Here is an 11,643-nt window from a genome sequence, read left to right on the forward strand (position 1 = left end):
ATATTTAGTAACAAAAAAAAATTAAATTAAAAATAATTAAAATTTATTTTATTTATTATTTATTAATTTTAATAATAATTAATAAATATTAAATAAGATAAATTTTGATTTCTTTTGTCTTTTTAATATTACTGAACACATATATCATCAAATTGAGATAATCTTTTTTAATTTAAGCTAAAAAAGTAACTGTGTTGCATTAAAAATATCATGGTAGAGGGACAATAATCTAAAATTATTTAATTTAATTTAATATTTATAATTATTCATTAATTACATCTAAGGATAATTAAAAAATGCAAAATAAAAAAAAAACTTTTGACTACCTTTGATTAATTTTTACTGTCTCGCAAACATTTTGGTATAAATATATATAGGTCTACACAATGAAGTCAACTCCTTTGTTTAAAACATCTAAGAGTTTAATTGTTGTCATTAGAAAATAATTCATAGTATTATCTAATTAGATATTTTAGTTTATAAGACTTAAATACAATTCTAATTATTATATATAAGACAGAAATTTAAATATGTAAGAATTTTTAAGTTAACAAGTGATTAAGCCAAATATTTTAATAATCTAAAACTGCGTAAGTAATTAAATATATCTATGCAATAAATTAGATAAAAACATATTTTCACAATATATATTATATATATATACATATTAAATCGAATTAAACTATCATTCTTTTTAGTTGCATAACTACCTGTACCTGAAAACTGTACCAGCATTTAGGGTTTCTATAATTATCTCGTTCTTGAGACCACCATCAATCTACTTACAGATGCATGATTTATTTATTTTTTAAAATCAGATTTGATAAATATTCTGCTTACCTCAAGTGCTTATATAATGTGAGCCGCAGCTTTGTTTTGATATATTTCTATAATTATAATTTGTCTTATTCGATAATGATGTTTGGAATATCAAATCAATTTTTTTTGGAAATTATAGAACTTTATTTAAAAAAAAATCTTAATATGTGTAATGGTGATCTGCTTAGATTATCAGTTAAGGGTTTAAGGTTGTTAATTGAATTTTTTTTACAGAAAATATAAAAATTTTAAATTCTTAATACATTTGTTATGTGTTTATTAAAAAAAATTAAAACTTCCACTAATAGTAACCTTAAATTATATCTTAGTTAATTTTAATAAGCAATTAAGTGTAGGCAAGCACGGCATTAATATATTTGAAGTAGACATTTAAGGCAAAGCCAAAAGTGATTACATTGATTACTTCTCAAGCTAAAGTAGTTAGTATAATTATTAGTGAAATTTACATTCTTTATTTCTGCTCCTTTTCCTGCCCAAAGTCAACTATTCATTGTGCTTAGTCTGCTTAAAATCCTTGTCTGTGAACACTATAGACTTGTTACTTATTAGTGAGGAACTCTAATAAAGAATAAATTAAAAAAAAAAAGGGTACATAACTTGTATAGGGCTGGCCAACAAGTATTCAACCTATCATAAGTTTTGTATAAAATATTTACTTTTAATATTTTTATTACACAATTATTTTAAATTTAAACAATATATTGTTTATTTTAAATATTCTAATCTAGGGCATTGCTTAAGAGTTTGCCACATGAAATTTGGGATAAAGGGCTTGGCCAAAACATGATGGTAAAATATTGGAAATACCAATATAATAGCCCAGTGTTATGTCATAGTTTGATCCTCATAAACTAACCTAGTTAACCTCTAATCTAAAGATACAATAAACCTGAAAGATAGAATGCCCTCAATATTAATTTACATATCCTACATAAATTCCTAGAAGTGTTGTTAAAATGTCAATAAACTTTTTTTTTGGTGACAAAAATGTCAAGAAACTGAAAGATTGAATATAATATAATTATTTACTCCTGCTTCATATTTTACATATTTTTTAACAATGCCAAAGGCTACAATTTACAATGGGTTGATGCACTATCTCAATTTGCTTGGAGTTTATGACAAAGCGCTTGCCATATATATCTTCTTGGAAGCACCATATAAAAACTTCAACTTCAAAAATCAACAAAAATCATGTTATTAAAGCACAAGAACTGTAAGAAATATGATCCGCTCTGTGATTACCCTGCATTTTGAAAAGGAAAAATTCAAGTCAATCATTCCCCAGGCTCTAAATAATAGGAGCTTGTATCAGATTCCGCACTGCATTATCTCCATGATAGGGTGTGCTGCTCATGATGACAAACCTGTATAGTGCATCTCCATGTCACATCCCAGTCCCTTTGACAAACCAGAAATACGGATAACGCTACCGGAGAAGGAGTGGCCAGAGTTCTTTAATACAATATCTACACTGTTCAGAATATTAGTCTGATTGAAACATCAAATTAACATTGTGTAAAAATTGGACCTGCATAATTTGTGCAGCTTTTAGTGATTAGGGGCCAAACCAAAGAGGGAAACCAGTCTAAGTTAAGATTCTTTCACTTGAATTATCTACCTTTTTATGTACATTTATAATCAAGATAGTTCAAGTGATTCCATTGGAGATGACCAATGCTGTAACAGCGCTTCTACAGTTAACCTCCTTGTTGCACTAAGCATTGAGATGAAAAAACGGCAACCGTCAATTTTGTACTCTTCAAGAGGGTTTCTGTGCCCAAAGCTCCTTATATTCACCTGCCACAACTCAGATAATAAGCTTAAATCTGCTAAGGAAGGCAAAAGGATTCATTAGAACAAAGGGAGAATTTACTGCAGAACTGAGCCGATTCATGTTTACAAGGTGATCTCTCCAGAAGCAATCAAGAGTTTTCAAAAGAACAGCTCTCTGTATTTCATAAAATATCAAATACAGTGGTTAGTTATAGTTTTACATTACAAGAGTAAAGCAATTGAATAGTATCTGACCTCAATTTCCTTGACATATTTATCTTCATAACCAGACTCTTCAACAACATTTAGATATGAAGCAATTAGAAAATCTCCAAGATATTTGCGGAGGAGATTAGATGTTGTCCGATACTTCCCGTTCCTGCATTAGGCACATGTCAGTTTGTTCTACAACTCAATATATTGGACTCTCACATCTACAGTAAAGCAATTAACTCACTCGATTAGATCATCAGAGCAAATAACAAGCCAACGTCTTAATGAAGAGCTTTTCCTGCGGATTCCCCTGAACGCATTTGGAGGTGTGGGCAGATTTGGAAGGGAAAAGTTGACAATATCAATGGAACCCGCATCATTCAGTTGCTCAAGTGAGGTTAACAAAGAGTCATCGGTGATCCCTCCAAAAGATTCTGTGGCATTCAACATTAGATGGTTTTGAGCAGAAAAATGATAATCAAGAGGACATAACATTTGTTAAACAGAATGGAAACGCTATAGTTGCAATTAGTAATGACTTACCATGAAGCAGCTTTCCACCAATTGTCATATACTCTTTCAAGAGCTTACTCAAACTCCAGGTACATGGATGCTACAAATCCATTCAATGCTATAATAAATAAAAGGAAGTGATGAACAGAGAAACATACAACAAGCTAAAGGGAAAGCTGAACCACCTTCATTGGATTGATGTTACTGAAGACAATCTCATCCACAACTGCTTGCATGTACCTATAAGTGACACTCTTTAGATTATGAAGGGGGACTAGAAGAAAAGTGATTGAAGAGAAAGAAGAATACATCTTGATCACCAAAACTGGACAAAAACCAGTAACAAACTTAAAGTAAGCATAAACCACTCAAGAACTTAGTTTCAACTCCCAAATGTACATGCTTAATCATCCCTGAAAGATACCCATAGAGGACAAGCAAAAGAATTTTGATGTTTGAGAATTTAAAGTGACTTACTGGAATATGTGTTGGGAACAGCTTTCATCATCTCCAGTCAAGATCAACTGCCTTAGATCATAAACATGCTTTCGCTGCACCTGGTAAAATAATAATAATATTAGAGAAAAAATCAGTTGATAGATGATTAGTAGACTTTAACATTCCATCAGAATGTCCAATTTTGGAGAACAGTGAAATTTATTCCATAAATCTGACGAAGGTTAAGAATTGTGGCAGACAAATTTAGTTCTACACATTTTTTAAAAAGAACACAATTGCCCAGTAACAAATATTAACAACAAAAATAATAGTAAGCCTAATTTGGTAAAACAGACTTTCACCAATTTGAATCAACCAAGAATATTATGACAATAAGCTACAAAGTAATTACTTAACCAACTGTCTTTGAAATGTCTCCTCGTGAGTAACATACCTCCAATACTTCATCAAATTCAACTAGGCTCTTTCTTATGCTGAAGAAGAACTTCTCTGCATTGATTTGCAACCCCAAGAGCTGTACATATGTGATGATTCCAGATAGGCGAGGGAAGGTTACATTCATCATCGCAACGAATATTCGCATTAAATAAAATTAGAAAACAAGATGGCATGGGAAAAAGAAAACAAACAATTGGAAGAAAGAAATTCAAATATTTCACTGTGTGTGTCATGAAAGAAGAAATGTCATTATATGAGAAGAAGAGTAAAAGCACAGGTTCAGACATCTTCCCTATTCCCAAAAACAAATATATCCTAATGAATGATAATGTTAATAAGTAGATTATAACCTGCTTCACAATGGCATCACCCTCAATTGGCATATCCTCATCATTTGTAATCTTTGATATAAGTCTGACAGCCCATTCCGTATCAAAATTGAACTTTTGAAACATCTCGTCCTGCAAGCTGTAACAAGGATAATGTGAGAATTGTTGACAGCTCTTAATTAGTAAAATAGACTCATCCAGCCACCACAAGAAACCCAGATGTAAACAAACAAAATAAGGAGCAGGAAACATTTAAAAATTTAGGCATAAGATTCAGTCCTTATCTTTTGCAGAGAAAGGGGATACAAATCCAAACCTATACCTCATTGAAACATCTATTCATAAAAACAATAGTGTGTTTGTTGCAGTGGCATTTTATATTTCAAACAAAACTTCACATACTCCAACAAAACTTCACATACTCCTAATACCTAACATCTAACTAATCAAAGGCCAATCATTATTAATATAAAGTGAAGCCCAACATGGTCACGTTAATTACAAGAAATACAGTGATTGTCTGATTGAATTCACTTTGTTATTTTAATACTAAAATAATCATAAATGCTGAAAGAAGATAGATCCGAATAATAATTATCCATGAGTAAGAATGAGCATCTCCTTTTTAGTTTTATTTAAGTCGACAAGAATTGTTTAGATTTCAATTCATATGAAAATCATTAACAGTGGCAGCAGTGGTACGCTACCTAACCATAAATCGCGTTGAACCTGGATCTCCCTGCCTTCCTGCTCTGCCACGGAGCTAAAGTGAAGATTACAAAATGTATTATCAAAATGTGAGCACAACATACGGCTGGGACTGTGACAAAATATGTATTGACATTAATAAATATAAACAATGATACAATTCACGCCAAAATGATGTTTGTTAATTAGAGATTTTAGTATATTATTATTAGACATATAATCATTCATGTGCCTTTATCTAATAACTTTTTTGATAAATGGTTTCATGACATGGTATCAGAGCTTATGCCCAAAAGGTCAAGAGTTCAATATTTTGTTAATTCCAAAAAGAAAGAAACTCTTGCATGAGGAGACACGTTAGATATATAATTACGCATGTGCCTCTACCTAATAACTTAAGCTTTTGGAATAAGTGGTCCTATGACAATTATGCCGCAAGCTTCAGAGAAGCCTTGGACATCTTGTTGGATGCATGAGAAACACTTATTAGACGCTGGAATTATGACTGATATGTTTTATATGACATTTTGACACCAAATTTAAAATTCCTTACAGGAGGCAGCAAATGAAAAAAGAATTAAAAGAACCCTTCAGCCAAGCCAAAAACTTAATATCTTTTAAGCTGAAATCATATTAAGATAATTATTTGTGCAAACTAAAATATGTAAATAAGCAATTATCAACTATTACATTACATATATAGATATCCTTTTTTCTTTTGCAAATTTAGGATAATTGATCATCAAGATAATATCAGATACCTCAAATGATTTGTTGATAACATTCAATGTTTATGTAAAGCTATTCAATACAATAAGTATATAAAACTTAATCCTACATAAAAATGAATATATTTCCTATACAGTATTTTAACAACACATTGGGTTTTTCTCCCATAAATCTCTAAATCTTGGGTGGGGAGAGGTTAAGGTGAAACAGCTTTTCTTCAGAGAAATTTAAAATTTTATCTGAAATTAACAATTTCTAGAAGGGTCAATTGGATGCTTAATTGTAAACATCTTCCCCTTTTTCCCTCATTAGTCATCCAAGTCGAAGAATACAATAAAAGGCCATTCCTAGATCTAATATATTAGTATTTAGACCATTACTATGCTTAAGTTACCTACCTGGTTATCTATTCTCCGGGACTCATGTAAAGATGTACCAATTACATGAAGGCCACCAAGCCTTTTAACTTCAGAGCCTTCATGCAAACAGTGCTCTTCACAATCCTTCAGAACTGACACATAGGCAAGTGCTACTGTTGGACCAAGAGGGTAAAATTCAGAATCTTCATTAGCAAGCTCCTCCAGCTCCTCAAAACTATATGACAGACTAAATTGAATAGCCTCTGTGATCAAGGATTTAGCCTTCTGATATGTCCAGTTTCTACCCTCACTTTTCGAGACATATTTGGCTGAATAATTCATGTTGCAAAGAATATAAAATCTTGAGTTAAAAACATGAACTTATTCCTAAAATGAACAGAATGTCATCTTGTATGAAAAAAAGGAAAGAGAAGGGGGGGGGGGGGGTTGAGTAGAAAAGATACTGACCCATTAAGGTTGCCTTAGCCAGTAAGGCCATTGATGATGATCCAACCTTTATCTTTGGAAGCACCTATAATCAAAGATTTGTTAAAAACCGTATTTTCCAAAATATAGATTAAATATCAATATGTAACACTACCTGTCGCGAAACAGTCTCACTAGCAAGTTCAACATTTGGAACCTGTTGTGTCAATAAATGAATTACGCTATCCTCTATAATTTCTCTGGCAAGCATCTACACGCATAAGAAAAAATGCCACTTATAAGATCCAGTTCATGCCAAAGTGAACATATGTCATACAAACATGACGTCAACCAACCCTAGAAGAGATGCAGATGATCTCACTTTCTTGACATCCAAGAAATCAAAGACAATATTATAGGGTTCTCACAGAACATTGAGGATGGAAGACTCAAAAACGACTAATCTTACTAGCACACTTACTTTTGGATTTCCTCCAAGGATTATATCCGTGCCCCTGCCTGCCATATTTGTAGAGATGGTAATGGCATGTTTGCGTCCTGCCTGTGCAACAATTTCAGCTTCTCTTGCAGCATACTGAATCAAACGAAAGAGGGAATGTGGTGAGAGGCAAAACTTGAAACACATGTGTGCCGGCACGCATGTGCACTATCTAAGAATAAAATGAAAGAGATAGACAGAGCATATGCTTCTGAAGAGACTAACAAGTTATACTTTCACAAACCTTAGGTCGAGCATTCAGGACATTGTGGGGAATATTCCACTCCCAAAGCAGACCAGCCAAAAGTTCAGAATTTTCTACACTGCATACAAAAAAGAGATCAGATAATAACTATTCTCCAAGCTACCAATTACTCAAAAGCTTTGGCACAGACAAAAACAAATTTAATATATAACTCATATTGTATTCAGTAAACAAAGGTGTACCAAAACTTACAGCAAGACTTCCATAGAAAATAAAATAGAAGCATAAATTCATTAATGCAAAGATAGAATTTAGAAACATTCTTCTGAAACTAATAGACAACAATAATTAGAACTGCCACAATGCTTACCTAGTTGTCCCAACTAAAATAGGACGGCCTTGTCTAAACATATATTCAACTTCTCGGCGAACTTGCTCCCATTTCCCACGAGCAGTCTAAAGCAACAGATTAAAAGAACAAACTTATGCCTTGAAGAAATAATCATTTACTATTATTGAAAAATAATCATTTACTATCATAGTGAATATTAGATGTCCTACGGCGAAAGCTTGAATAGGAAGATCTTTACGAATATTAGGAAGATTTGTGGGCACTTCAATGACTGGCATCTGGAACATTTTTAAGAATTCTCTCTCCTGTGGTGATAGATATATCAAGCTTACATATATTGCACATGAATTATGATAGATGGCAACTTATGCAATGCTAAAACTATATAAATCTTTTACTTCTGTTTTTGCAGTCCCAGTCATTCCTGACAATTTTGGATAGAGCTTGAATAATGACTGGTAAGTGATTTGTGCCACAACAACGGAATCTGCCTGTGCAGGGTTAAAACATTGAAACATAGAATCAAATAGTTTACCAAAAAAAAAAAAAAGAAGCAAATAGTTATGACCAAATGAGCATCATGAAACCCAACATATACCTGAATCTTCAAACCTTCCTTTGCCTCCACAGCCTGGTGAATCCCCTCAGACCATCTCCGTTTCTCTTCAACTCTTCCTGTCAGCTGAGAGTTTTCAAGAGTATATTAATTATATCATCAGATTCTCAAGAAATGCATCACAAAAGAAAAAAAAAATTGTTAGGCTATTTATGAAAGTGATGCACTGCTATGGGAAAATAAAATCTGCATAATATTGAAAACAAAATGAAATCTCAAAATATTACCTCATTGATAATTAAAGCCTTCCCATCTCGGACTATGTACTCTACATCTCGTCGATAGAACTCTTTAGCTTTTAAAGCGTTCATCACAAACCTGGGGTAACTCAGCACTCATTACTCGTGTAAGGAACAATCCAATTCCAATTTGTTAGTCAGAATTATCCCAGAATCCAGTTAATATTCAATTAGTATGGCAATTATGATGGTAATGGTGATGATCGGTTTAAATTATCATCAAAAGATGAAACATGGATCTCACACCTAAACCCTAAACACTCCCCACCTTTGTTTTACTACAGGGATTTCATAAAAAGTTAGTACAACCAAAGTGAAATGAATATATTTCAAATTCAATATTAAAGCATGTGAATATTACCTAGCCCAGGGATCATTTTCATCCCAAAGGTCATTGGTTTCAAGAGCCATTTCAGCAAGAGCAATTCCTTCCTCAGTCAACTCCACTGACTCATTTTTAAGCTCCACGTTATAATGCTGTTAAGAAAATAAAATCTCTTTATAGAACTATTTTGTTGAATAGTCCAACTTAATTCCTTAGAATGGCGAAAAAGAGAAAAACTAAGATAAGGATTAATGATACAATAAATTACATAATGAACTCACAGTGCCCTGCACAAGCAGTTCAGCTACTTTTGCAGCAACAGGATATCGTGCAGCATCCTTACTAGCCTGCAATATAGGAGGAGGACCAAGTGATCTGTCATTGAGCTCGTTCAGTTTAAATGATCATTCAACCTGGATAACGAAGGAGATCATGACAAGGAATAATAAAAATGGAAGATTAAGCTTACCTCACCGCTTATTAACAAAGGATTTCTTCCTTCATCTATCAGGACAGAATCCACTTCATCAACAATTGCAAAATGAAATGGTTTTGGCCTGATTTCATTTAGAATAGTAACTAGTAACAATCCCATCATATTCCCACAAAAATAAATAAACAAATAAACTTTTAAGTTCTGTTTAAGTAATATATTCTACCATCTCATCACAAGGTCTTCCCTATTTCCAGCAAGATTATCTCGTAAATAATCAAAGCCAAGTTCCTAAGGCAAGAAGGTGATAGAAGGAACAGATTAAGCAAGCACTGTAAATAAATGTAAGTATAAAAACAAAAAGAATAAATAATAACAATTTGAATAACTTAGAAGTGTAGTTACAGAGTTATTGGTATATGTTATATCACATCTATAGTTGGATCTCCGCTCTGCAGCATTCATCCCCTTCTGCACATGCAGAAAAACCAGAAAATAAATTCAACATAATCATGCTATGATTTTATGAGTTGATAAAATAAAATACCCAAATACAATCAGCATCATAAAATTAGTAACGAATCAGGCCAATTTTCTCTGGTCTAGCCTACCCCCAAGACACACATAGTACATACACAAAAAAACTTCACTACCAGCACAGGAAACTTACCTGAATAAGGCCTACAGAAAGACCTAAGAAGCGATGAACACTCCCCATCCATTCAGAATCATGCTGAGCTAAATAATCATTGACGGTTACCACTGAAAATAAATCAAAAGACCATATCAACTATTTTTCTTTTATTTTATGCAGAGCCAAATGCTAGCCTAGCCCCTGGAGAAATTGCTCAACCCATCAAAGCTTATCAATAATACATACCATGAACACCCTCACCAGTGAGGGCATTAAGATACGCTGCTAACGTGGAAACCAATGTTTTCCCCTCCCCTGTTTTCATCTCGGCAATTGACCCATCATGCAGCACTGCCCCACCAATAATCTAGCCATACAAAAACATCATAAGGAACAATTCAATCAACTACATTGAATTGATCGTGCCTGAACATCAAAATGTTCATAAATACACAATGCAATGCATGTACAAAAGAAATGACAGAGTGATCTTACCTGAACATCAAAATGGCGCATCCCAAGCTTCCTCCATGCAGCTTCACGAACAACAGCAAACGCCTCTGAAAAAAGAAAAACCGATACAATCACATCAAAGGACACATTTTAAAGACCAATAAACAATGGGAACATATTTTAAAAAAAGAGATTGAACCAGCTTGAATATCTCCAAGGGTCTCGCCACGTCCGAGCCTCCTGCGAAACTCCTCCGTCTTGGCCGTTAACTGTTCGTCGGAGAGTTTCTGAATGTGGGCCTCGAAGGAGTTAACAGAGCTAACAAGGCGGTAGTAATCACGAACAACCCAGTAGTTCAAGCTCATGAAATCGTTGAGACTCTTTCTAATACTACCTAGCGTCCCCTAGAAACCAAACAAGTCACACACACAAAAAGGAAGAGTTAGTTAATTGTTTTCACTTTACACAGGCATTTCGTCGAACAGGTAACGAGCACAGAGCGAGTGGACCTTGGAAGGGGCAAGGGCGGCAACAACGGGGGCGCGTGTGAAACGACGTCGTCTGAGGGGAGAGAAGGAGGAAGGATGAGAAAGAGAAGAGGGTGGAATAAAGGAGGAGGCATTGGCGTCGGTGTGTGGAGGTTTGATAGCGAAGGAAGGCGCATATGAGAACGCCGGCACGGTGGTGGCCATAACCGATATGCAGCTGACCGGCTTAGACTGTCATAAACCGAATAATGAAAAGGAAATTAACTGAAAATAAATAATCGAAGTTATCTTTCACCTATGAAACATGCACACTTCCTTCAATTCAAGATATTGAACACATTTTGACACGACACTCTCGTTAACATTATGTGTGTTTAAACTTTAAATTATGTCTTAAAAAAAATAAAAAAAATTTTATCAGATATTTGGACATATTTAAATCCTATCATATAATTTTATTTTTAATATATATTTTTAAAATAAATTTAGATATAATATATATTATTATTTATTAAAACAAAAAATATTTTAAATATTTGATATAATTAAAATAAGATATTAAAAATAATTAAAAAATTAATTTATATTTTAATATTAATAAAATATTAA

At 33.2% G+C, this 11,643-nt stretch overlaps 1 protein-coding gene across 7 annotated transcripts; it reads right to left on the reverse strand.

Annotated features, from left to right (window-relative positions):
* Positions 1-1,597: 1,597 nt before the first annotated feature.
* LOC112706027 (protein translocase subunit SECA2, chloroplastic) lies at positions 1,598-11,438 on the reverse strand. 7 transcript variants are annotated; one of them, XR_003155635.3, is made up of 32 exons: positions 11,056-11,438; positions 10,746-10,950; positions 10,589-10,653; positions 10,340-10,460; positions 10,130-10,221; positions 9,865-9,930; positions 9,686-9,750; positions 9,496-9,583; positions 9,308-9,373; positions 9,063-9,178; positions 8,690-8,780; positions 8,445-8,528; positions 8,245-8,337; positions 8,056-8,151; positions 7,865-7,950; positions 7,534-7,612; positions 7,272-7,385; positions 6,966-7,061; positions 6,833-6,896; positions 6,404-6,693; positions 5,276-5,331; positions 4,590-4,707; positions 4,235-4,315; positions 3,820-3,899; positions 3,528-3,582; positions 3,373-3,442; positions 3,074-3,263; positions 2,872-2,995; positions 2,717-2,791; positions 2,462-2,640; positions 2,208-2,314; positions 1,598-2,086 (listed from the first exon to the last, which is right to left on the reverse strand). XR_003155635.3 is itself a non-coding variant. In XM_072200570.1 (31 exons), the coding sequence occupies exons 1-30, from the start codon at positions 11,236-11,238 to the stop codon at positions 2,482-2,484; spliced, it is 3,168 nt and encodes a 1,055-aa protein (XP_072056671.1). In that variant the 5' UTR covers positions 11,239-11,438; the 3' UTR covers positions 1,598-2,309; positions 2,462-2,481. The 7 variants fall into 7 exon arrangements, 4 of the variants coding, with proteins under 4 accessions (XP_072056671.1, XP_025612893.1, XP_025612891.1 ...); XR_003155634.3 differs by having other exon boundaries at positions 2,208-2,371; XR_011864527.1 differs by having other exon boundaries at positions 2,015-2,086; positions 2,208-2,309.
* Between the last annotated feature and the right edge of the window lie 205 nt (positions 11,439-11,643).

The sequence above is a fragment of the Arachis hypogaea genome, chromosome 8 (assembly GCF_003086295.3).
Source record: "Arachis hypogaea cultivar Tifrunner chromosome 8, arahy.Tifrunner.gnm2.J5K5, whole genome shotgun sequence".
NCBI lineage: Eukaryota > Viridiplantae > Streptophyta > Magnoliopsida > Fabales > Fabaceae > Arachis > Arachis hypogaea.

Coding starts and splice junctions, on each gene's coding strand:
- LOC112706027 (XM_072200570.1), bottom strand. CDS start 11,238: ATGGCCACCACCGTGCCGGCGTTCTCATATGCGCCTTCCTTCGCTATC. Junction 3,583..3,819: donor TGTTCCCAACACATATTCCA/GTAAGTCACTTT, acceptor TGTCACTTATAG/GTACATGCAAGCAGTTGTGG. Junction 2,641..2,716: donor TGAATCGGCTCAGTTCTGCA/GTAAATTCTCCC, acceptor GAGTTGTGGCAG/GTGAATATAAGGAGCTTTGG.